This window comes from Daucus carota, chromosome 3 (assembly GCF_001625215.2).
Source record: "Daucus carota subsp. sativus chromosome 3, DH1 v3.0, whole genome shotgun sequence".
Taxonomy (NCBI): Eukaryota; Viridiplantae; Streptophyta; class Magnoliopsida; order Apiales; family Apiaceae; genus Daucus; species Daucus carota.
In genome coordinates this window covers 61,486,951-61,510,349 of record NC_030383.2, presented here as the reverse complement: position 1 = coordinate 61,510,349, position 23,399 = coordinate 61,486,951, and the positions used below count along the sequence as shown (strand labels likewise).

The window sequence follows — 23,399 nt, the reverse complement described above, 5'->3', positions numbered from 1 at the left end:
AATCAAAAGTGATTTTTGATGCTAAAATAGAACTTATGGTCTAATGGTAAATGCAAAATAGTACCAAACATATCCAAATAAAGCTATATTCTAAAAACATAATCTTAAAGTACATAACTATGGGGGTGTTTGGATGATTGGTGGGAATGGGAATGGGGGTATGGGAATGGAGGGTATGGGAAATGGTAACCCAAAGGGTGTGGAGGTATTGATTTACCCTTCAAAGAGGGAATGAGGTTCTCATTCCAAGCAAAAATTTTACTAATCCAAACACAATGTATGGGTATTAGGTTCCGATTCCCGTTAACCGGACTCATTAACCATCAACCAAACGCCCCCTATATTTGTCACTATTACTTTATTAATGCATCTTGTCACTTTCATGCTTATGTGGCAATTATAGCACCATCTATACTTGGTTCTATATATAGAACCAAGTATAGCATTTTGCTATTTTACATTCAAGTTTAGCGTTCCATTGGAGTTGAGTTTTTTACTTGAATGTTATATTATAGCAATAGCACCTACTTTAGCACCACCATTGGACTTGCTCTAAATAAATAATATTACCAGCATTAGCTAAATTAAATGGGATACTACCACGTTTCATATCTATTTTTGTACCAAAACATCCTATAAGATCCGAAATTTGGGTAGGAAGGTTACGGGTCAGATTGGATCATAAACTCCAAAATTAGGGTTCCAAACTCTTCTCAAATAAGCGATTTTCTCAGATTGGCACATATATATGGCATCAACATCAGGGAAACCTTTAACAGCTTGTGAGCGAAAATCAGAAATGAGCCAAATTGTTGACAACCAGGCGGCTGCAGCAGAATCATCAGATCATCAGGCGAGAAAGAAGACGAGAATGGGAGAGCTAAAGAATGCGACACTGCCGGAAGATTTAATCTATACAGAAATATTCTCTCGGCTACCAGCAAAATACATTCTTCGATGTCGCCTCGTTTGTAAGTCCTGGAATTCTCTGTTATCCACCCCTGCTTTCGTTAATTCACACCTCACTTATCAACTCCACAACAACTCTGAAGAAAGTGATCGCATTGTAATAAGAAGAATGTGTGGTTTTCACGATCAAGTGGACATTCTCTCTCACACCGGTTCGATTCGTGTCCTAAAACCTCGCGCTCGCAACACCTTGTTGGGTTCAATTAATGGTTTAATTGCAATGGCTTCGATGAGCGGAAGAAGATTCTGTTTATGGAACCCGGCGATTGGGCAAGTTAAGTTGTTTAATTTCCCCCCACTTGATGATCACTATGCTCTAGGATTTTGTTGGGATCATGTGCAGAATGATTACAAGGTCTTGATGTTCTGCTATGATCCGATGTTATCTCCCGCTAGACGGATTTGTATTTACTCAACAAATTCGGCTACTTGGGCTTCGTTGTGCATCCCTCAAAATCTCGTGTTGTCGCCGATGCCAGCATGTCCCTCTACCATTGTCAAGGGAACCCCTTACTGGAGTACTTATCCTAAAAATCTGGCTTTCCGTGAACACAAGCGTAGCATATTGAAGTTTGTGCCTGAAATCAATGAGTTGAGGATCCTTCCTGATTTCGATCCCCTCAAATTTCGTGTCAACTATTTCGATATAGCTAACATCAAGGATCGTCTTGTTGGAATGGCGTATAAATTAAATGAACACGGAGAGGCTAATACTATGGTGGATATGTATTGTTTGGACGACGAGGATTCCAATATCGGTGTTTGGAGTAAGATGTATAGTATCGGACCTGTATACTTGGACTTCTATCAATGGCCATCACAGGCTTTTAGGAATGGTGGTGAAATATTGATCCGGAGACCATCTGATCCATTTGCTTTCTACGATCCCAAAACCAAAGAAATTAAGAGTATTGCTGGGACGACTAGCCCTAGCACTTCTTCTTTAATAGAGTTGGGTAGACAGTGTTACAGTTATACGCCTAGTCTGGTCCATGTTCGAGGAATGGAGTCCTTGCAGAATTTTTCTACAAACCAGCCAGTTGCTTTCTTTGCCCGTAATTTTCCCTAAAATTTTTAGATATGGATTCTAGTTGGTTGTTTGCTTCTCACAGCTGTTCCGCTGAACTGGTGTCAGACCGTTTGACTTAACTTAGAAGAAATAAGAAGCGGTATCGGGTTCGGAGCTTCTAGACTCTAAAGCCGTATCAGGTCGGAGAAGTTAATTATAAGTGAGATATAATGTTTAAAGTATGTATTTGGATAAATTTTTTTTGATATTCACAACTTATTTCGTATAATTTTGACTTGGATTTCACATCAATTCCACAACAACTCCGAAGAAAATGATCGAATTATAACGATTGATGGCTTTAACGAGGGAGTGGAAGTTCTCTCTCAAACCACTTCAATTCGTGTCCGTGAAGTGCAATATATATATTTGTTATATATTGCACAACACTGATGATTAATATCATTGAGTAAAGTTCAATGGAGTACACAATATATTGGAGTATTGGAGTACAAAGTTGGATAAAATGTAATCTATTCATCTAAATTTCAATTTTTTTGTTCAATAATATTCGTAAACATTTAATAACCTGCACATTATGTTCTGCACAACATAAACATTGTAATCAAAATTGTAATCAAAAGGTGGAATAATGACTTTTATAAATTACAGGACTCTATGTTCTGCAATATAACTAATAAGCAGAACAATAATGTTAATACTTATTAAAGTTGAAGGATATTAAAAATTGATAGACAATTACGTGCAAGACAACTTATAAATGATAGATTGTATATAAATTTGTATAATCAAATATATTATTTATGATTACACTAAAAAATTAAGACTTGTACTCCAATACTCCAATGTTTTTGTGTACTCCATAGATTTAACTCTAATATCATTATACCTGACTTTATCAATTAAAATTTATACTTAAATACATTATCTCAAAATAAAAAACAATTAGCATCTCTCACCTGACCCAATTTCAAATAATTAACTTCAAATAATTTACTGATAGGATTGCTTTGGTATCTACTTATCCAAGGTAAATAAAACTTTCAAACGAGAACTTGACTCAAGAAAGAAAAATCAAATTTAAAATTATATATATATAATAAAATCTTCAGCAGGTTACATACTTGCAATAACATATAGAATCTAACTCTTAGATAAACCAGACTCTACAGATGCAGAATCCGTCGGGTTTATCCCCCTTTTAAAATCATTATAACTCATGGCAATTCGGCAAATTACTATGTACAATCTTCTAAGAAGCTTTACCAATGTTTAAGCAAGTCAGCTAAATATGTCAATTTTTACCAACTCGGGAGATGTGAGGAGGCTGTGAAACCTGGTGTAAAGATGAAACTAGACATAGAGCCAGTTCTAGAAAATTAAAAAGATCTTCAGGCTTCTGGAATTTTGGCACCAGAGATAAAGATTATGTACCAAAACAGGTCGAATAACATTCTTCTTTGCCAGTATATAGTGACTCCTACCAAGTAATAATTCTAGTGGCGGAAAGTCTTGACTACTTGATCAATCCTTTTCCGGCAAAGAGGGCAGCTTGTCAAGTGTGACGCGCACCCTGTACAGCAACACATATGGCCACACCTGCAATCATGACATGACCGAATATCATTTCAACATAATATCTAAAAACAAATCAGCAGTATGTAGAACTATAACAAAGGTTGTGTTCCTCAGATAACGTAACATAAATTTTTATATACTTCGCATGTATTCCCCAGATTTTTTTATAATTTGTTTTGTGCTTTTCATTCCTAGTAAATAGCACAAACCTTACAGTATGAATGTTGATTGAATGTAACTTTATGATAAACTATTGGAAGGGGCCAGGAGAGAAGATGTCTCGGAAGAATATAGAAGTGCAGTTGTTTTACTTTATATAAGAATAACATAATACAAATTATCTCATTTTAATAGGCTAAAACCTCTATGTTATTACCCAAGCAAATAGATTGATATGATTCAAGATCCGACCATTTAGAAGCAGTGATTAATTTACATACAAGCCCATATAACTAGTTGGACCAACTGCTCCTAGTCATTATGGCATATCTACTAGTTCTAGCGCCAAGAATCTAACCTCAAACAACTATTACCTAACTAGGTAGGCTAAAAACAGTACCCTCGTGTCAACAGCGTAACTTAATTAAAAACAAAGAAACGGAAACAAAATTGCAAACTATCACAAAGAACGAAAAATCGAAAATGGTATCAAACTATCAATAATAGATATATGGTAAAATAAAGTTCAGTTCATTGATTGCTTACGGGACAAATACTGAATTGTAATTCTGTTCTAAGCAGATCACACACAAATCAGGCATCAACAAGTCCTTTTTAGCGCCATCCAATCCATCTTCAGCAATAGTATTTGACCCTGCAAAGCAGGAAAAATATCAAGCACCTTCATGTAAAGCAACTAAACTGCAAGGCAAAAATAGCACGCTACCTTCGATATCTGTCCCTTGCTTTTTGGCAGCAGCGTCAAGAACCCTGCGCATCCATCTTAATTAAGAAAACATAGAGCAAGAAATGCTAGTATGGGTTTGTACTACTAAATGTTTTCTCATCAGAAGTGATTATGCGAACCATTATGAATGATTTTACGGGTAAATTTATTCACTGCACAGCATTTTCGTGTAGAATATATTACCAAATGTCTTCTGCTTCAACTGACAGTCATCAGTAAAAGACCTAGTGAAAATGAATGGCTGCATGCAATTGTTTATGTTTTACATCTACGATACTTCTGAATAAATACACGAGATATATTCCCCCTTCTTTCTTTTTGGTAATTACGCAAGATATCCTTGCATTGTAGTAAAGACAATGATAGCAATTTGCCAGACAGGATGCAACATAGGGATGCAAGTATGACATTGTAAAGTTACTAATATTGCTCCCTTCGATCTATGGGCTGAGAGCATATAAGAATACTTGGCGACAAATTTTATGAATGCCTTAAATTCTTAGGTCCTCTTTCATTCATCTTTTTCACTACTCTAACAAAGATGCTCTTGTCCTGGTTTCTTTTGTCCTCTTTTGAGAATATCTAAATTTCTTGCAGGTAGTAAAAATATAAAATAAAAGGCAGCGCTACAGAAAATGCACATTAAAAACTTGCATCAATCACGATCAGTATTTACCTCTTCCGCATCTCCCAGTGACGTTTCCTTTCCATGACATATTGAAAACCATGTTTTGCAATCAAATAGATACCAAAAATTTGGAACCCCAGAGAAGCATATTTATACCACCTGCAAGGACAATGTTAGTAAATCAGACATGATAGAAAAAACATTACAAACTTGTTTATACATGCATTATGATGAAGACAACCTTGCCCATTTCCCAAGATTAGCAATGAGCTGATCTATAGGTTTTGGAGAGACATAAAACGGGCCTTTGTGAGGTTTTTGAATTCGCATAGTTCCTATGTCATCTTTGACAGCCTGAAAAAGATTAACAAATATGTCAAAGCAACATAAATGGCCTTGAATAAAATCACAGAGAGAATAACATTAGAACATATTAAACTATTATCGAGGTAAATTATTGTTATATTGCTTTGCTAGAAGATTTGCTTTGCAACCTCATTTAGGTTGAAGCTCCAAGATAAAACAATTGACGGGAGAGCTTAAATACCAACTGCATAAGACTTTTACCTACTGAGGACAGATGCAAAGTCTCAAGCAAACTCAAACTACTAGTTACAGGATTGCTCTTACAACCACATATATGTAAGTTTGGCCAAAGGGAAAGATTACTCCAAATGTATCATGTCCAACTGTTTCAAACAGCACATGAGACAGAATCTTAATATATAACTAACACAGGCTCCTAGCATTAGACACTATCACATTTTCATCATAATTACTGTGTATATAGTAAGATGATAAATAGTCCATAGAGGCTCCAACTAAAAAGAGTGAGAACAGGTCTTTACATCTGCTACCCTTGCAATCATAACTTAAAGTGAATAAGAAAGCTGACATAAACAATGATAGGATACAATCCAAACGCAAAAATGGTACTGCTCCTACAAGGCCGACCTGTCAAAAATGACTTACGAATATAATAGAATGTGCTGGAATCTACATATGTACTGAACTCCAATTAAAATACTTAGCAGAAGTAAGTAGAAAGAGCTTTAAGTCCAACTTAAATATCCTTGTCATTTTTTACAACAAAAAGGAAAAAGCTTCAAAACTGCTCTAAACAAAACAAAATATATGTGCAGACCACTTTATAGTCTATAGTTAGTACAATACCTCACCCACAACAGTCAATGGAGTACCAACAGGAAGAACTCGTTCAGTCCTCTTGACTCCAAGCATCTACAACAGTGAAACATTAATATGATTCAGCTGAGAATATAAAATGCCCCTCCCAACACATTATTAATTATAATAGCATATATCTAACATATTAGACCTTGAGACCCTGGAGATAATCTAGTGTGCCCCTTACAAGTGATCGCCCTGATTCCTCAAATACTTCGCTTCCAACTGTTAATGCTAAACCAGAGGCACCCCGAGCTCCAATCACAAATACTCGACTAGTTCCATCATCCTTATACAGATGAAGCATAAGTATGGTTTGATACAATACACTTCATTTTGGCGAACCCAAATAGCAAGTACAGTAATATAGTGTCTTTAAATATTTCCAAATTGTGATAAATTCGTATAACTAATTCACAAAATGGAAAACAAAGAAGCCACAATTGCTTTGTCATAGCTATATGACATTGTTACAGATTAAAGTCGTTTCTTACCAGATACCACGGAACCTCTTTAGACATGGATAGCATCATAGCAGAATCCTGTATCCAGGAACCAGCATCATTGTGTTTCAAGAAGTGCTGCTCTGCCTGAATTGAAAAGTGCGGGTTTAGGAAAAGACCTTGTAGGACTAAAGAGTATAAACACGAGTGACATTAGGCATCAAAAAAAATCTTTACCGTCTCCTCGACAATAACACCCCGCATACCGCTATATTCACAACTAATAGGTGCATCTGAACAAACTCTTCCAGATATAGTGACAACCAAAGGCAACACTCTGGATGCTGTATCTAGTATTTGAGCTGAAAGACCATTAAAATGCAAGCCATATTATAGTAGATATAGTGTTCGGCAGCTGGCATGAAAGTTGTAAACTTGACAGCATAAGCACTTACCATGATGCTAGGATTAGGGCTAGACAACTATAAGCATAAAGCATCACTTATGAATAAAGTAAGAAACTTGACATAAATTAAGGACTCAGGTATAGCGTGGAGGAAGAACCCCATCACTACCCCATGACAATATTATAGGAACTAACTTCACTCCCCATACCCTCGAACGATTAAACAATATTACTGAAAAATACTTAAATACCAAAAAGAAGGGGTGAAAGGAGTAAAACACTGACAGTGTAAGACCTTTCCCCATAAACTAAAACAGCATCAAAAATTGCCAAGGGCACTTGGGTTAATCTCGAACATCATTTCATTTTATTCAACGTTCTAATTTAGTTAGTTACGCAAAAAGAACATTGTTTACATAAATTATCTGCAAGTAGAACAGGTAATCTATTCATAAACTCCAAACAAAATAAAGTAGGGGGAACAAAAGGGGAAATACACATACCTAAATCCTTTAATTGATTAACACGCGTAACCGTCTTAAGAACATCAGCATCCCTACACCATCAAAACCCAAATTTCAAATTCCATAATCATAACAAATTTCAACAACTGGGAATCACAAATTCACTATACACACACAAAATCAAACCCTAATAGTGCTCAACATATACACACACAACACAAACACATGACAAATTCACTATGTATACTATAATCAAGAACCCAAAATCACACATTCACAACACACGAAGAATCCAAAAGGGTCACTAATTCTGCAATCAGATTACATAAAAACGATTATATGCTCAATCTCTCCCAGTCTCTCTCTCTCTCTCTCCAGCAATCAAAATACATAAAAATTGACTGTAACTCAATCTCTCTCTCTCTCTCTCTCTCTCTCTCTCTCTCTCCAGCAATCAGAATACATAAAAATGATTATATACTCAATCTCTCTCTCTCTCTCCAGCAATCAGAATACATAAAAACAATTGTATACTTAATCTCTCCCATCTATCTCTCTCTCTCTCTCTATGTACCTTCCACTGCTTCTCCCAAGAAGATAAAGGGCAGCTGCACTCAGACAACAGCTAACTCCTCCCCACGGTATCATCACACCTATACACACACAATATCTGTACGTATATCTGTATGTATCTACGTATATCACTAGTTGGAGTAGAAAACAAGGTAAATCAAACAAAATAAAACCCAGAAGAGCAAGAACAGAATATAAATATTAGTAATTTAATAAAACAAATTCATTAATATATATATATGTGTGTGTGTATTGTTGTAAGTATAGGTGTATGTATAGGTGTGTAAGCAAGAGACACAACAGAGTTATCTAGACTAAAAGAGATCTCCTTCAGCTCCATTTGTTATGATCGAGTTACTTTATTTCAATGGCCTACTTTTCGTTTCGTGGGGCCCATATGGAAATTTGGCCCATACTTCAGTCTGCTGGACCAGCCCATTTTAATCAGGGTCAGGTCTGAACAGCCCATATTGTTAGCGATCCATTTGCATTTGTTTTGTACTCCCTCCGTCCCCCTGAGTTGTATACATTGGGGGACGGGGACGCGGCACGGACTTTAATGCTCCTGCAAAGTGTAGTTGTGCAATTTATTTTTAAATTTTTTTTTTCTGAATTAAAGTTTAGATGTTATATTTTTATACAGAAAAAGAAAATCTCAAAAATAAGTTACGGAACTATATTTTATAAGAGCATTGAAATGCGTGTCGAACAGTTAAAAAGAAACGTATAGAATTAAATGGGACAGAGGGAGTATAATAGTAGTATTATTGCCGGATACCTTAATGTTTTATGATTTAGAGAAAATTGGAGTAATCCACTAATTGATAAACATTAGCCAAGGTGGAGGGAAAATATTTTATAAAATTAAATAATAGAAAAAAATAAGAAAAATATTATTGTTGTATATATTATTCATATTCTAGAGTTGAATTATTTCTCAGTCCCTCCTCGTACCGGCCCAAATTTAAAGAATTGATCATTAATTTTACATATTCCAATCGTACTATATTTTTAAATATATTTATACAAATATATAATGACTATACACACACACACACACACATATATATATATAAGATAATAAAACAATTCAATAATATACGCAACAATATCAAATCATCATTCTGAATAATGATCTGATATCATTTTAATTAATCTCCAATTACTTGATTAATATTTAATAATATCATTATCGATAAAATTTGATCCCCTTTTTAATTAAAACACTTTGATCTATTTTGTAAATCGAAATTTTAAACCTATTTTGTGATAATTACCGGAGTCTAATTGCTCAAGTAGGGGTTGGAAGTTGGTGAGCTACACAAATAACATCACCCTTTGTCTTGCTTCATTTGGTAGTTAGCTATGGATGTTTATTTCCTAATCTTTTATCCTCACCACTTGGTCAACTAAGTTCATGATAATACATCTAATACATAAGACAATTAGACTGCTTTATTTAGATTAATGTGGACATTCTAACCATAAGATTCCACTTATAATGAATCTTCATTAGTTTATATGCAAGTTCACAGTTCTTCTCCCTTGGTTCCTCTGATGAGTGATCACACTACTCCTGTTTTTGGTCTGTCACCTATAGTGGTGGCCATTATAGCCATCATCTGCGCGGCCGGGGTGTTATTAGCCTATCATTGTGTTACAGCGCGGTGGTGGAATGAAGTAGAGCCCGATGAGCGCCAGCAGCTGCCTCAGTTGCCGGTGACTTATGCTGGAGAAGGACAGAGTAGTTTTGAGGATTCTATAGCAGAGCTCATTCCTTCGTATAAGTATACACCAGAGATTAGTTCAGTGTCGAAGACTCAAGATGGAGGGACTTGCTCTGTGTGCTTGTCTGAGTTCATGGAGGGCGAGCTGGTCCGGGTGCTGCCAGAGTGTTTGCACGCGTTTCATGTGTCGTGCATTGACATGTGGCTGCAGTCTCATGCTAGTTGTCCGCTGTGTCGGGCTGGTACACCAACACCTCCCAGGCGACACGCGTTGAGTGGTGGCTCGACGCCCTTGAGGCTTTCGTCGCCAATGTATGGCGTTTAATCAAGCTGCAGGCCGTTGGCCAATCATTTGTTTGTCACTTTGCGCCGTACCTATGAATATACATAATACAAGTCAATGTTTAATATATGCCACAAAATGTAGAAATAGTCCTTGTAATATGACTAGCTTGAATCAATATGCAAGGAAATGTAATGGGAGAACAAAGAGGCAAACACCAAATGTATTCACTTCAAGCGACATCTTTGTTCTGAATGTGAAAGCTACCGGAAAAATTATATATATAGTTAATAAACACATCTTAATCGTAAAGTCAGCTGTGAGAAATTACAAGAATCTAAAACATTCGCTATAAAATATGCTGAAAATGATTTTGGGGGATATACTTCTTCCTGTCCCACTATTATACAACAGAACTTTCATACAGTTGGTCAGCAGCAAATAATATCTTTCCAGGATTTGAAAATTTACATTGAATAAGGAAAACATAGAAGATTCTTTCGCACTGTATTGGTAATCTCGGTGTGAACAAGCTGTGCTACGTCCTATTATTTGACAACCAGCGACATTAAAGTGTAATGCCAGCTGCATCAGATATTCCTAGCGCAACACATAATGGGTTCAACCCAGGCTCATTTAGCAAACTGAATGCAGTGATGCCATAGTAGGAGTGATACAGATCGGGCAGCTGGCAAGGGAATTTACTGAAACCGCCAAACTAGCAAAGGAACAACATTCAAAGTGAGAAGAAAATTCTACTCTGATTTCAGGATACTGCAATAAATTCTAATGAAGTATCACTAGCATTTCCATAAAATCTAGCAATAGAGGATATCAACATAATTAACTGATACACCAATGGGGCAAAGCAAATTTGTTACATCTTCAAAGGAAATTTACAATTAATGACTATGGAAAATGTACTCAGTATTAAATATCCATGTGATGCTAGAATTTGACTTTGGAAGGTCAATACAACCCATTTACATATTAAAAAAATACCTTCAATTGATGATAGTTCGCAAGTCCACATTTAAATATATATGAACTTCAAAGCAATCTATAAAATAATATAGCTGATTGAAAAATTAAACACTGGGTAATATTAACTTTTAGATTGTGTATGCATATACTAGAGAACCCTTCAGGGTGTTGAAATTGAATTTGCGTAGGAACCTTAAAAGTTCATAGTAATATCAGTTCTACAGATACACTTTTTTAAAAGTGATCAAATATTCTAAACAGACACATCATACACAAATAGATATAGAGAGAAAAGTACCTGTGACTGGCATGTTAACAAAAAGTCTCGTGATGCTCTCTGATCAATGAACTTATGGGCTCCTATGATTTTTAAAACTCCTCCAACCCTGAAGATGCTCACAGCAAGTATGTATTTAGGACTTTCAAACAAGAAAATAAAATTTTGTAAGGTGCGGTTGCTTACCAGAAAGCATAACATGTGTCACTATCCTTGTTGGCCCTACCTTGAAACCCACCGTCACATGCCTGCCTCTGCAATTGAGAAGATTAGAGTGAGTGGAATACGAATGTGAAGAAAGTAGAGTGTAAATTGAGCATGTTAAAGCGAAGAAAGTGGATTTTAAGAGCCTAAGAATGTAACCAACACGATAAGAAAGAACTTAGGAAACACATATAACTTCTATTGTATCCACAAGACTAGCTTACACATTCTACATATATTCCTTAATAGATAGAATGAAACCTGTAAGCTCCAATCCAGAAGTAGTGGCACATCAATAACGCAAGAGGATGCACTTTTGGATATCAGATCATCTTCAATAAAACCCATCAGCAGGAGGGAAGCTAAAGCACAGTAAGTTGCACCACCTGAACACTAATGTAAGTACATCAGTAAGTATAATAAAGCATTCCAGTGACCAAATTAAGTAAACTTTTTTTGTTACAAGTTCTAATTTTTGCATATATTTGCGCTATTTGATGTGTTGCGGAACACCTCTTGACATCTAAATTACAATCAATTTCTAATCTGTCACAATTAATGTAAACAAGTACATCAAAACAGCTTAAGCATATGAGATAACCATCAACATTAAAATATATGGACACACCCTGTCAAACAAAGACCCTACAAATTATTTCAATACAATTAAAATGTGACAAACAAGTGATGAATATGAGCTGATATTGGGAGGAAACTTTCAGTTTATGCAAATAAATCTCTGATGGTGGAACAAAAGTAACGAAATAACTTGACATTTGACAACATAGGCTGATAGCAAAGATACCTAAATGGTAAAACATATATAGATGAACAGCATACATGTAGTAAATTCTTTCATTCATTCTTGTTTAGAATAGGAGTGGAATAAGATTTAGGCAAAATATGTTTCCAAATTTGTCCTAAATCCTAATGGAAGTGAAAACCCAAACTCACCATTACTGCAACTAAGCTGCAAATATTATTGTTGTTATTGATTCTATCTTCCTTCTATTATATTGATAACAAACTTTGTCAAACTTAAAATTTTACACCTAATCACCTGGCCATCTTCCAAGTTTTACTTACCCTTGTTATATTAATCTTTCAGGTGCAATGGAAGTATTGAGTACAGTAAAAGTCTTAACTGCAACCATGTCAACAATTTCGAGTGACTCAAGAGCTCCTTGATTAGCACCAAATAGTGACTCATAAATGAGCAATAACTCACCATAAAGATGTCCAACAGAAGTTGCATATCACTTTTAAACATACCATAATCTATATAGCTGACTACAGAGGTGAATCATAAACTGGATTCATACAAAAATTAGAGGCTTAAATATATAACAGAAATACAAGAATCCACTCACCATGGGATTCTGAACCAGGAACCAGCCCAAATCCACCATCATATGACTGCAAGTACAGAAGTCACTGTGAGAAGATATAACAACTTATATTAAATAAAACCACTGGCATATAATTAGGTATATTGTTACATTGTTTCTGTCGAGAGCCAGAGAAAGGCAAAGACTATTGACCATTAATTTTATTACCTGACAACTTATTATGTATTTCTTGGCTTTCTCTCTATCCATATCACTCCAATCTTCCAGCATGGAACAGATGGCCGCTGAAAACATTAGGTACGATGAGTTTATTTAAAACAATATCTAGCAATATTCTAGTTCGAGCAAAACAGAAACCAGCATCCATCATTATATTCTTACTTGCACAATAAACAAAACGAAGATCCGTCTCGGCGCCGATATGGGTGGGCATAAAACTGCAGAGGGCAATATATAATATCAGATTAGAGAGAAAAATACTCTTGTAGAATTAAACTCAGACATAATAGCCGTATTGTTATTTTGCAACTGAAGAATTGTTAGAGATAAAAAAAAATGTGCTGTAACTAATTTATCAACTTCCATATATGTCATTCACAAAGTCTTCATATGTAATTATAGGTTCCATAGAATGGGTGGGGGAATCATGTCTTAGAGAGGACATGTCCACTATAATACTAAGTAATTACAACATTAGAAGGGAATACTAGAATGCTAAGAATATATATGGGATAAAGGAACCACACAAATGCTTTATATATGAACATATATAGGAAATGGTGCATTAATTCATGGTAAAAGGTGTACAAACACAACGCAGACTTTTAGATTCATATAAGTCTTTTCCCAACGTAACAGCATATCAATGTGTAAAACTTTTGTGGAACCAAGACCCTGATGATTAATTAGTTTAGACGTAAAAAGTAGGTCAGGAGTAATGCCCTCCTAGTTATTTGTCAACTAATACGAGTAAATATACACTTTATGTTCCAATAATCCAGAGTATGGCTCCCACATAATTAATCATGCAGTTTAGGGCATAAAATTGTCTCCTTAAGCTGAGTTATATTACTTGGTCCTATATTGCATGTTACTGATCATTATAAAAACAATAATCTAAAATCACAACAAATCACCTGCCGTCAGGTTGCTGAAGATTCTTGATTGATTTCAAGATTGATCTTGAGTCCATGGATGACAAATCATAGCCAACAGTCCTCAAAATGGCTAGAGCACAGTATGTACTTGCCAAGTGACTACCATTGGGGATCGAGGCCTACAAGCATACACATACTCTTGATAAAGGTCAACTGACGGAACAAGCAACAAACATAATTTATACAAGATCACGGAAGTTACATCACATATTCACTAATAGTAAGAAACGTGAAATCAAACAGGAAACTAAATGCATGATCTTAGATACCCCATTATCATTCGCTTCGAACTGAGAGCTTCTTGAACCATGAAATCCAAAGAACTGACCTGTCATGTAACAAACGTGAGAACTTAAAATTACCCATACAAAGATTGACAAATTAATAGATAGGACGACAAATTGGATATAAGTAGAGAGCACACCACTATCCAGATCAGCTTCATTTTGTGGATGCGCTTGCAACGACAAAACCCAACTAATAACCCCTTCCCTGTCAATCTGAAAATATTCAGCACAAATAACATGATTATAATCCTTGCAGCATAATACTGCACCATCTTGACTAGTACACACTATGAATAAGCATATGACAACATATATGCAAACCACAAATTTGAATTTCACACTATTCTTGAATTTTGGATGCATAACTGCAGTTTCTCATATTTATTTCTTATTTTGCAAACCATCATCTTTTGTGACTTTTGTGGGGTTTGCCTCTAGTTCTAGGGGATTAGGAATGATTTGTGGATGCATGTGACCCTCCTAGACCCTGCTACTTCCGTGGGGAAACACTGGGTATGTTTGCGTTTACAAGTATATTTTACATAACATCATTGTACTTTATTTTAGAAAAATCAAGAATTTTTAAAATTTTAATTTTTAGTATATCTTTCGTAACTTTTCACAACCCTAGAGTCTTCTACAGAAACAAAATATCTACTATAGGATTGGGAATAGCATATGCATGCATCCCACCCTCCATCAACCAGTGCTATCAAATGGACAATTTATCAAGAGGCGAGGCAATGTCTCCTCATCTCCCGCCTTTAGTAGCACTGCATTGGACCTAATTTAAGTAAAATATTACTAAAAACTCTATTGTAAAATATTTATAACTCAATAGTCTTTAACCAGCTAACTGTACAAATTACATACATTTATGTGGATTGTAATCCACACACATCAAATGTATAATTCAATCAAGGTCATTAGGTAATCAAGTATTGATTTATCCAAGTTTTACATATACTGAGTATTTACGGTTTCATGTTCTACAAATGCATATACATTAATTCATCAAATATTACTTTATTAAAATTGTAACAACAAAAATTCAACATCACTTTACCAAAGTTATTAAACCATCCATAACAAAATGTACATATTCACAAATGCAAATACATTTATCAAATATTACTCTATCGAGATCTTAACAAAATCAATTCTACAAATAGAGAGGGAGAGACAGGGAGAAGGAGAGGGAGAGGGAGAGGGAGAGAGAGAGAGAGAGAGAGAGAGAGAGAGAGAGAGAGAGAGGGAGGGAGGGAGAGAGAGAGAGAGAGAGGCATACACGATCAAGAGCATTGAGAAGATCAAGGCCAGAAATCACAAAATAAGCGAGAGTGAGTCGATTAATCTCCTGGCCAGAGTAATGGGAAGGCATAAGATTATACATCATCTCCATGTAATAAACATGCTTTTCTCTCTCGAATTCTGTATCATCAGATGATGAAGCTTGGTGCCATGTCGCTCCAGACATGGTGATCTCGACACTTGTGTCTCAAGGGGTTTGAGTTCAGTTAAAGATCTGTATAAACCCTAACGATTAGATTCGACTGTTGACACTTTTGCAGCCTGTCCAGCTATGGAACTAATCCAGATATTTTCGATTGGTTTCCCGAATATTTTTTTCGAAAAAATATATTCGGAAAATTTCTTTTATAAATTATTTGAATAATCACAATCACAGTCAGATTAATTAATGTTCGGCGGGTGTTTCGGATTTTCAATCAATCATCCTTCTAATTAATACTCCCTCCGTCCCCCTGAGTTGTATACATTGGGGGACGGGAACGCGGCACGGACTTTAATGCTCCTGTAAAGTGTAGTTGTGGAATTTATTTTTAAAATTTTCTTTTTCTGAATTAAAGTTTGGATGTTATATTTTTATTCAGAAAAAGAAAATCTCAAAAATAAGTTACGGAACTAGATTTTATAAGAGCATTAAAATGCGTGTCGAGCAGTTAAAAAGAAACGTATACAATTAAATGGGACAGAGAGAGTATTTTTTTTCGTGTCCTTGTTGATTAAGTTCTTGTGTGTCTAATTAATTTTTTTCTTATTCTTTACCGATTAAGTTCTCTATGTGTTTTTTTGAAAATGAACAGAAAAATATTATTCAATTCAAAATATTAGGCTTGTTTGGTTGAGAGCAGCAGAAGCAGAAGCATTCCACTTATTAACTTTGTGTAAAGAAGTAGAAGCATTTTTAAGAAGCTGAGAATGTCAGTATCTCGCTAACAGCTTCTGTTTTTTTCCAAACACTTTGTTAACTTATTTACTTTTCACTTCTATTCCACTTATTTACTATAAGAAAGAAGTCATTTCTTTTAAGCTAACCCAACGACCCCATTATCCTCTTTTGAAATAATTTCTTAAAATTGAACAATAATGATAATAGTTCTTGACAAATTTCAACATAAAATGAGAATCAATGAAAATCAATTAATATTAATTGTTCTTGGCAAATTCTCGTAAAAATGAAAATCGAAATAACAAACTCCGGCATGAACAAAAACCACGAATTCTCGTATAAACAAAAATCAAATCAACAAAATTTCGGTAGGAACAAGAATCCGACGATTATAGAGGACAAATCCTCAGCACACTCATTCTTTTTTCTCTTTGTGATTGACAGACAAACACATAAAAATCTGAATAGAAAAAAAAAACCTTATATATCATGCATCTTTACATACTATAAAAGATTATTTATAAATCTTAATTACAAACTCAAAAGTTGTCTGCAACCTAAATTACAAACTGTTAATCCTGCAAGACATCTATGGGGAGTATGATAAAATGAGGCCTTGACACATTTAGTTTGACAAAACCACCTCAGGATATGATCAATTCTCCGAACGCACATCTTCCTCGAAAGTCCATTCATCTTGTCGAATCGTTGCAGTTTTCACCTGAACTCAGGCAAGTCTTATGATCATGAGAACCATTAATGTAGCAGCTCTGTGATAAACTTGTTTGACGCTTGTGTCCAGATTCTTTAACGCTTCTTCTTCCTTTGCCACCAACTTCCGCGAGTTTCTGCTGATGTGAATAATTGTGTCCCTCATTCTATTCACGGCCCAAGAAAGCCAGACAAGTCCGAGCCCCAAAGCTGTATTCAATAGTTTCGATGTACAAAAAGGGACACTGCTGTTAGCTACTTTATACAGAACTGAGAAGACAAGAGCGATGCCTGTCCCGGCTATGGTAGCAGATAACTGGGTCAGGAGTGGAGTTAACTCTGGAGTCGATCTCTTCAGCTCAAGGATAGCTGTTTTTTCATGCCGTCTCTTGTTGAATATTATGGACAAAAGAGCCTCACATGAATGAAAATTGCTCTTCCTGTGGAGCTCCCTCTTTTTGCCTGTTTTCTGATTGCTCTTCTTGTTTGGTGATGACCGGAGCCTGGTTTTCCGAGGACTGCGAGAAAGGGTAAATGTAAGAGGGGGTATACTATCCTCAGCAAAAATGTAAACCACAGATAATCAAGAAATCCCTTCTTTATAAATACATAATGTAGGAATACTGCACAGCACAAACTTAATAGAACATCTAAGCCAGTCAGTTTATAATACACCCGTAGCACACTATCACATTCACCATTACTTCATTACTACATTCACCGTTGAATTAGAGTTTAAAAAGCACTGGAACCTTCTCCTTGCCTTTTCCATCGACATATGATATTACTACAGATTTTCGAAGTTCAAAAGTAATTGTGTTCAATTTCAGAGGTTAAAACTCCATTTTCTGAACTTATATTAAGGTAAATAAACAGTATAAATTTTGTAACATGGAAAACTAATTAAGAGCTCAAACTGATACATTTCTGAAAATTTAAGACATTATTATATGCTTCAATGGATTACCTTTTCAGAGGAACAACATTTGTGGTTTCAACTTTCAGAGATCCATAGATTGCATCACTGCTCTTTAACCTGCAAATATTGTACATAAGAATTAATAAGGGGCTGATGCCACTAAAATAACAGATATCAAATTTTATGTTCCACTTCCTAACGGTTCTTCAGAAGGAAAATAAACAAGCAGTGAAGATAGTGAAATATTAAGCTACCAAACGCAAATATGAAACTGCAAACTAGTTGGTTTCATTTGGCCTTCTTCGCCATTTTAATCTGGGCTACAAGTGAATCCATGCATCAGATCATACCTACCTTTATGATCAACTATTTGAGTTTCTTGACTGGTATTAGCCAATTATTGTGTAGCTGTAACAGCGCTCAGCTGTTCACTAATACAGCTAGAGTAGCTCAATACTAGGATCGATGGGTTCAAGGTTGATTAAAGCTGATTTTCCAACAAAGTCTGAACAAGATTTTCAGCCTCTAAGCACTTTGTGATTCAGCTCGGCTTATTAGTATACGCCTAAGAGCTCCGACTTGACTAATTTCAGGAATGCGGGACATTATTTTGGCATTTCATATCCCTGATTCTTTGGTGCTTGTCTATCAAGATCCATGCTTTTGTTGTTGGGGGGAGGGTTAGGAGTTTTTTAAGCAAGAAAATTATTAACTAAGAATTTCTTTAATGTTGTCTGATTCCAGAACAATAGGATCTTCTCTAATAGTAAAAAGATCTTATATTGGAGAAAGAAATCCCTCATATTGTGAGTGACTCTTGAACCTGTTTCACATGTACCAAAAAATATTTTGAATTTCCTGAATTCACAATATGCATGTGACAGGACTGATTATTTGCTCATAATAGAACTGCAGCAGGGTAGCGAAATAAAAGAGAATGCCTTAAAAGTAGTGTACCTGATAATGAAGAGTTATGTTCATTTATTTTAGAAGCAACTCTGAGAGCATTAATGAATATGTTTCTTTCAGGTTAGCTTTCTAAGTAAAATGAAAGAAGCATATATTTACGTAGTACCTATCAAACTGGGGGACCAACATCGACTGGTTTCTCCACTTCGTGGAGTTTTTCGACAAATTAAGCTCAGCAATAATGGAATGCAAGTCCATTGATTTAATCCGACCACCAGCAACTAGACCATCAAAGGAGACCAGAAGTTCTGACTTGTAATCCAAATCCCCGACCATATCTATTAGAGACTTCTCTGAATAAATCTTGCTACTCGGAAAAAGTAGATTTCGCTGACATACAGCATCCTGGAAATAAAATTCATTTTTGGGTGCAAGTGGATGCTGAAACATTTCATCTGCTGTTACTTCAAGACCCATCAAGTCGGTAAGTAGGGACATGTCTAGTCCACCTCTTTCCACTTCGCTTGATACATATCTAAGAAACTCTAAAATTTCTCTTTGTCTTGCACACTGTTTAGCAATTCCAGCGCTGAAACGTATAGAGTTTAGATGAGTGTCTGCGCAAGAAACAAAATGGCATTTCAAGTTAATTTGGGACCAGAGCTACACTTATCTAGATTGCAAAATTCAGAACAGTAGATTATTACTCCATTTATTCTATGGGATGAAATTCCAATATTTCGGAAACAAAGCTCACTCTATTTTATACTAACTTTTCAAATGATAATATATTCATTTTGTTGGTTGACATTATTTAGTATCATTGCTTTTAATGAAATAACAAATACTAGCATGAAATCACATATATCTTTCTGAATGAAGTTGGTAATCTATTCCGAGAGTCAAGCGCTCTCATGAAGAGTTGTTTTAAATGTATCTCAGATTTTAATTAAAGCAGGTGTAAAGTTTATCCTCGAGCAGTAATTGCAAAACAAATAAAGCTTAGTATTTAGTGAAAAGTACACCTTGTACATCACTTAAAACATGTCTTCCAATAGTAGAGTCAAATTGGTTACTATTTAACAAGCCGCTAGTTGACTGTTTCCATGGCTGAATTTGGCGCAAGTCATGGGGCTGCATAGCAAGCAAGGCTGGTTTTCTCACATATTGACTTGATCCAGGTCCAAGTAAAAAAGGTTCGCAGTCCTGCAACGTTCTTAATCAGTGAGTAATAAACAATATATTGTTTGAACTTTAATATACAATGGCTGGACCAAATAATAGAATAAGTAAATGCAAAAGATCTTGTTACATCCCGAATATATGATCCAGATGTAGAAGCTCGGGTAGGAAAATTAATGACTGGAAGCTCTTACACCAACAATGAAGGGATAATAATCAAATTTAACACTAGCTTTTGACAGCATACCAGGAAATGGGAACCTCAGTGGTCAAAAGCAAAAAGCTAACAAAAAATGATTCAGGGATAACCTGGTGGCAAGGCTATCCCCTCCATCATGACAATGTCATGGATTTAAATCTCCACTCTCCCATGTGTGACTAAAACTTAAATAAATTCAAAAATACATAGATACCAAAAATAAAGCCAACTATACTATATAGGTGGAATCAAAATGTTATATCATTTTAATCTTCGTAAAAATAAACAAGCCAAACCAATCACACCCTATGTAATTAGCTCATTGAGCATCATAATAAACAGTGAACACATACTTCTATCTCTAATGCTAAGAGACGAGACGAGTAGACGGGTTGTTTTCGCAAACACCCTCCGTTTGAACACCACTGAAAAAACAGTAACAGAATCTTCTTAAAGTATTGAAAGAGCAAATTTAACCACCATCATCCTTGACATTACCTAATAATCCCCAATCTCAAGGAAGGCACTAAAGATCACAAGCATATTCTTGATCAGCAAAATCATAAAAACAAGCCAAATCAAGAACTTTACATAAAAATTCAAGCACAGCCATAGCAAAAATGACCCATAAAGATAAAACACATCAGGAACTCGAAAAGTTTCAAACTTTACAACATAATTCAACAAAACCCATCAAATTCAATGAAAAAAGTGTCAAGAAATAGAAAAGTAATGTGAAATTAGATATGTGTGTATGTGTTACCAGCAGCTGAGGGAGTCTTGGAATGCCTTGTTGAGGGTAAGAGGCAAACAAAGAAGGTTGAACCATTTCTTTGGATTTATGAATTCATAGCAATGAAACTAAATACCCCAATAGATACAATGGAAGATAGCTTTGGATGGAATGGAAGTGTCTAGAATGGCATGCCAAAATGGACAATGTCAAATGTATGAAAATTAATGGCTTTTTTTCCTTTTTCCTCCTTATATTTTTTTGTGTGATTTAATTATAATTTTTTTAAAAGCATGATTAATTTAATTATATATGATCAAGAATAATTTAATTTAATTATATATGAACAATAAGTGTCCGATAATTAAAAAAAAGGAATAAATGTCCATTCTGTGAAATAAAAGATTGCTAGAATAAATATAATGTAATAAAGCTTTCAAAAAAAATATAATGTAATAAATAAAATATATACGTTAATTTAAAAAATTTCAACTAAATCAAACACAAAAAAATTATGTCTAAGATGCAAAAGTTATTATTATACTTGGGGTAGACTTAAGAAAAAATAAATATACTTTATTCAAAAGTGTAACATTATTATCTCAAAATTAATTGTTTAGAATATCTTGCATCAAATAATTTATGATATTATGTTGAGCCCTTTCAAATTTATGATAGGCTGACCATACATAATAGTCTGATTCATCGAAAAGTTAGTTGAACATTTTTCTCAAGAAAAAAGTGGTAACATGTTTATAAATTTAATATTTATTACATTTACTTTCTTTTATTTTAAAATAATAAAAAATATTGTCTAATGCATCAAAAAGTTTGCTATGAAAACTTTTTTGAGCAAAAAAGTGGTTTCATTTTTATGAAACAAACTTGTTTATAAATTTAAGATTTTTGTGTTTCACTCACTTTTAGTTTAAAATCAACAAAAAAATAATTTAAACAATAATATTTCTGGCATAAATCTTGCATCGGAAATTTTGATTGGGTGACATTTTTGTACAAGAAAAACATAATTCTAAGAACACCTGACTGTAGGGTGTGAAACTGTGAATCAACAATCAAACTTTAGCTCAAACATTTCTCTTCAGGGCAGGATAATTTTATATTTCCAGGGTTGTTTTTTCTGCATCATTTCTGCTTTGAGATTGCATCTGCTCCCTAATACATGAATTTTCAGGCTATTTGTATGGCACTTGACTCAGAGTAATCAGGCTGCTGATAGATACCGTAAGTTGTTTTCTTGTCAACGGTGATGAAAAGGCATCGTTTTAAAAATTCCCGATTCAGCCGATCAATTGCTGCAAGGTGCTTTCCGGATTTAAATTTTTAAATCTGATTAATAACTATAAATTTTCTTAAATAATACTGTATATAATATGGTGAATTGAACTAAAATATCACATATTATTATAATATTGTAGAAATCCGCTTTAATTTTATTAATTTTCCAATTATCTGATTAATTCCTAATAAGCATTTTCACCGATTAATCCTAATTCTCGATTTTTACGATTATGTGATTTATGATTTGCAGTATTATTACATTCAAATCATCTGCTCAGTAAAAGTGATGGAAATATGAGTACATTTGTAACTGTTATCGTGCAAGTGTGCAACTCCTGTTGATCTTCATGATGCTCCTGGGGCAAGCACACTGTTCTTTTTCCTTTCGGAAAAGTAAAGGATTAAAATTAAAGGAAGTCGAGTATTTTCTTAAAGTTCCTGGAAAAATATAAATGATTATAAGCTTCTGACTATTTAAAAATTGGAGAATCTGTGTATTTGTTTTCACTTACTCAGCTCCTATAATATTTGGTCCAAATTATTTGCCACTGTAATTCTCTACGTATTTATTCCTTTTATATTTATCTACACATTTTTTATTATTTGGTTTTAAAATTGAAACCACACTACTTCAAACCGAAACCAAGTTGAGAAAACCGAACCGCACCAATTGGTTTGATTTTAATTTTTAATTTTTGAAACCAAAATAATATATTATGATGCGTTTTTTGTCCAAACTGCACCATGCTCATCCCTAATTGTAGATACAAAATTAAACCCTAAATTATATCGGTATTTGTAACCG

General features: G+C 34.7%; 5 protein-coding genes across 7 annotated transcripts; 2 read left to right on the top strand and 3 right to left on the bottom strand.

Moving 5' to 3' along the window:
* Positions 1–748: 748 nt before the first annotated feature.
* Positions 749–2,038, top strand: LOC108212888 (putative F-box protein At3g17480). Its single transcript, XM_017384602.1, has one exon. The coding sequence runs from the start codon at positions 749–751 to the stop codon at positions 2,036–2,038; it is 1,290 nt and encodes a 429-aa protein (XP_017240091.1).
* A 1,029-nt stretch (positions 2,039–3,067) lies between these two features.
* On the bottom strand, positions 3,068–8,525 carry LOC108214307 (E3 ubiquitin-protein ligase SP1). Of its 3 annotated transcripts, none has more exons than XM_017386239.2 (11): positions 8,185–8,525; positions 7,650–7,702; positions 6,978–7,102; positions 6,792–6,887; positions 6,449–6,586; positions 6,286–6,351; positions 5,354–5,466; positions 5,161–5,271; positions 4,464–4,507; positions 4,283–4,391; positions 3,068–3,598 (listed from the first exon to the last, which is right to left on the bottom strand). In XM_017386239.2, the coding sequence occupies exons 1-11, from the start codon at positions 8,256–8,258 to the stop codon at positions 3,496–3,498; spliced, it is 1,032 nt and encodes a 343-aa protein (XP_017241728.1). In that variant the 5' UTR covers positions 8,259–8,525; the 3' UTR covers positions 3,068–3,495. The 3 variants fall into 3 exon arrangements, with proteins under 3 accessions (XP_017241728.1, XP_063946179.1, XP_017241729.1); XM_064090109.1 differs by having other exon boundaries at positions 6,485–6,586; positions 8,185–8,520; XM_017386240.2 differs by lacking the exon at positions 6,449–6,586 and having other exon boundaries at positions 8,185–8,520.
* A 1,179-nt stretch (positions 8,526–9,704) lies between these two features.
* LOC108214308 (RING-H2 finger protein ATL52) lies at positions 9,705–10,235 on the top strand. The gene has a single exon (XM_017386241.2). The coding sequence runs from the start codon at positions 9,705–9,707 to the stop codon at positions 10,233–10,235; it is 531 nt and encodes a 176-aa protein (XP_017241730.1).
* A 215-nt stretch (positions 10,236–10,450) lies between these two features.
* Positions 10,451–16,053, bottom strand: LOC108214305 (geranylgeranyl transferase type-1 subunit beta). The gene is made up of 11 exons (XM_017386238.2): positions 15,740–16,053; positions 14,589–14,664; positions 14,434–14,492; positions 14,144–14,283; positions 13,389–13,444; positions 13,215–13,291; positions 13,029–13,074; positions 11,920–12,044; positions 11,641–11,708; positions 11,476–11,563; positions 10,451–10,911 (listed from the first exon to the last, which is right to left on the bottom strand). Exons 1-11 carry the CDS (start codon positions 15,926–15,928, stop codon positions 10,762–10,764), a joined length of 1,074 nt encoding a protein of 357 aa, XP_017241727.1. The 5' UTR covers positions 15,929–16,053; the 3' UTR covers positions 10,451–10,761.
* Positions 16,054–17,103: 1,050 nt separating this feature from the next.
* On the bottom strand, positions 17,104–21,521 carry LOC108215422 (uncharacterized). Its single transcript, XM_017387923.2, has 5 exons — positions 21,326–21,521; positions 20,207–20,387; positions 19,348–19,798; positions 18,321–18,389; positions 17,104–17,871 (listed from the first exon to the last, which is right to left on the bottom strand). Exons 1-5 carry the CDS (start codon positions 21,389–21,391, stop codon positions 17,370–17,372), a joined length of 1,269 nt encoding a protein of 422 aa, XP_017243412.1. The 5' UTR covers positions 21,392–21,521; the 3' UTR covers positions 17,104–17,369.
* Between the last annotated feature and the right edge of the window lie 1,878 nt (positions 21,522–23,399).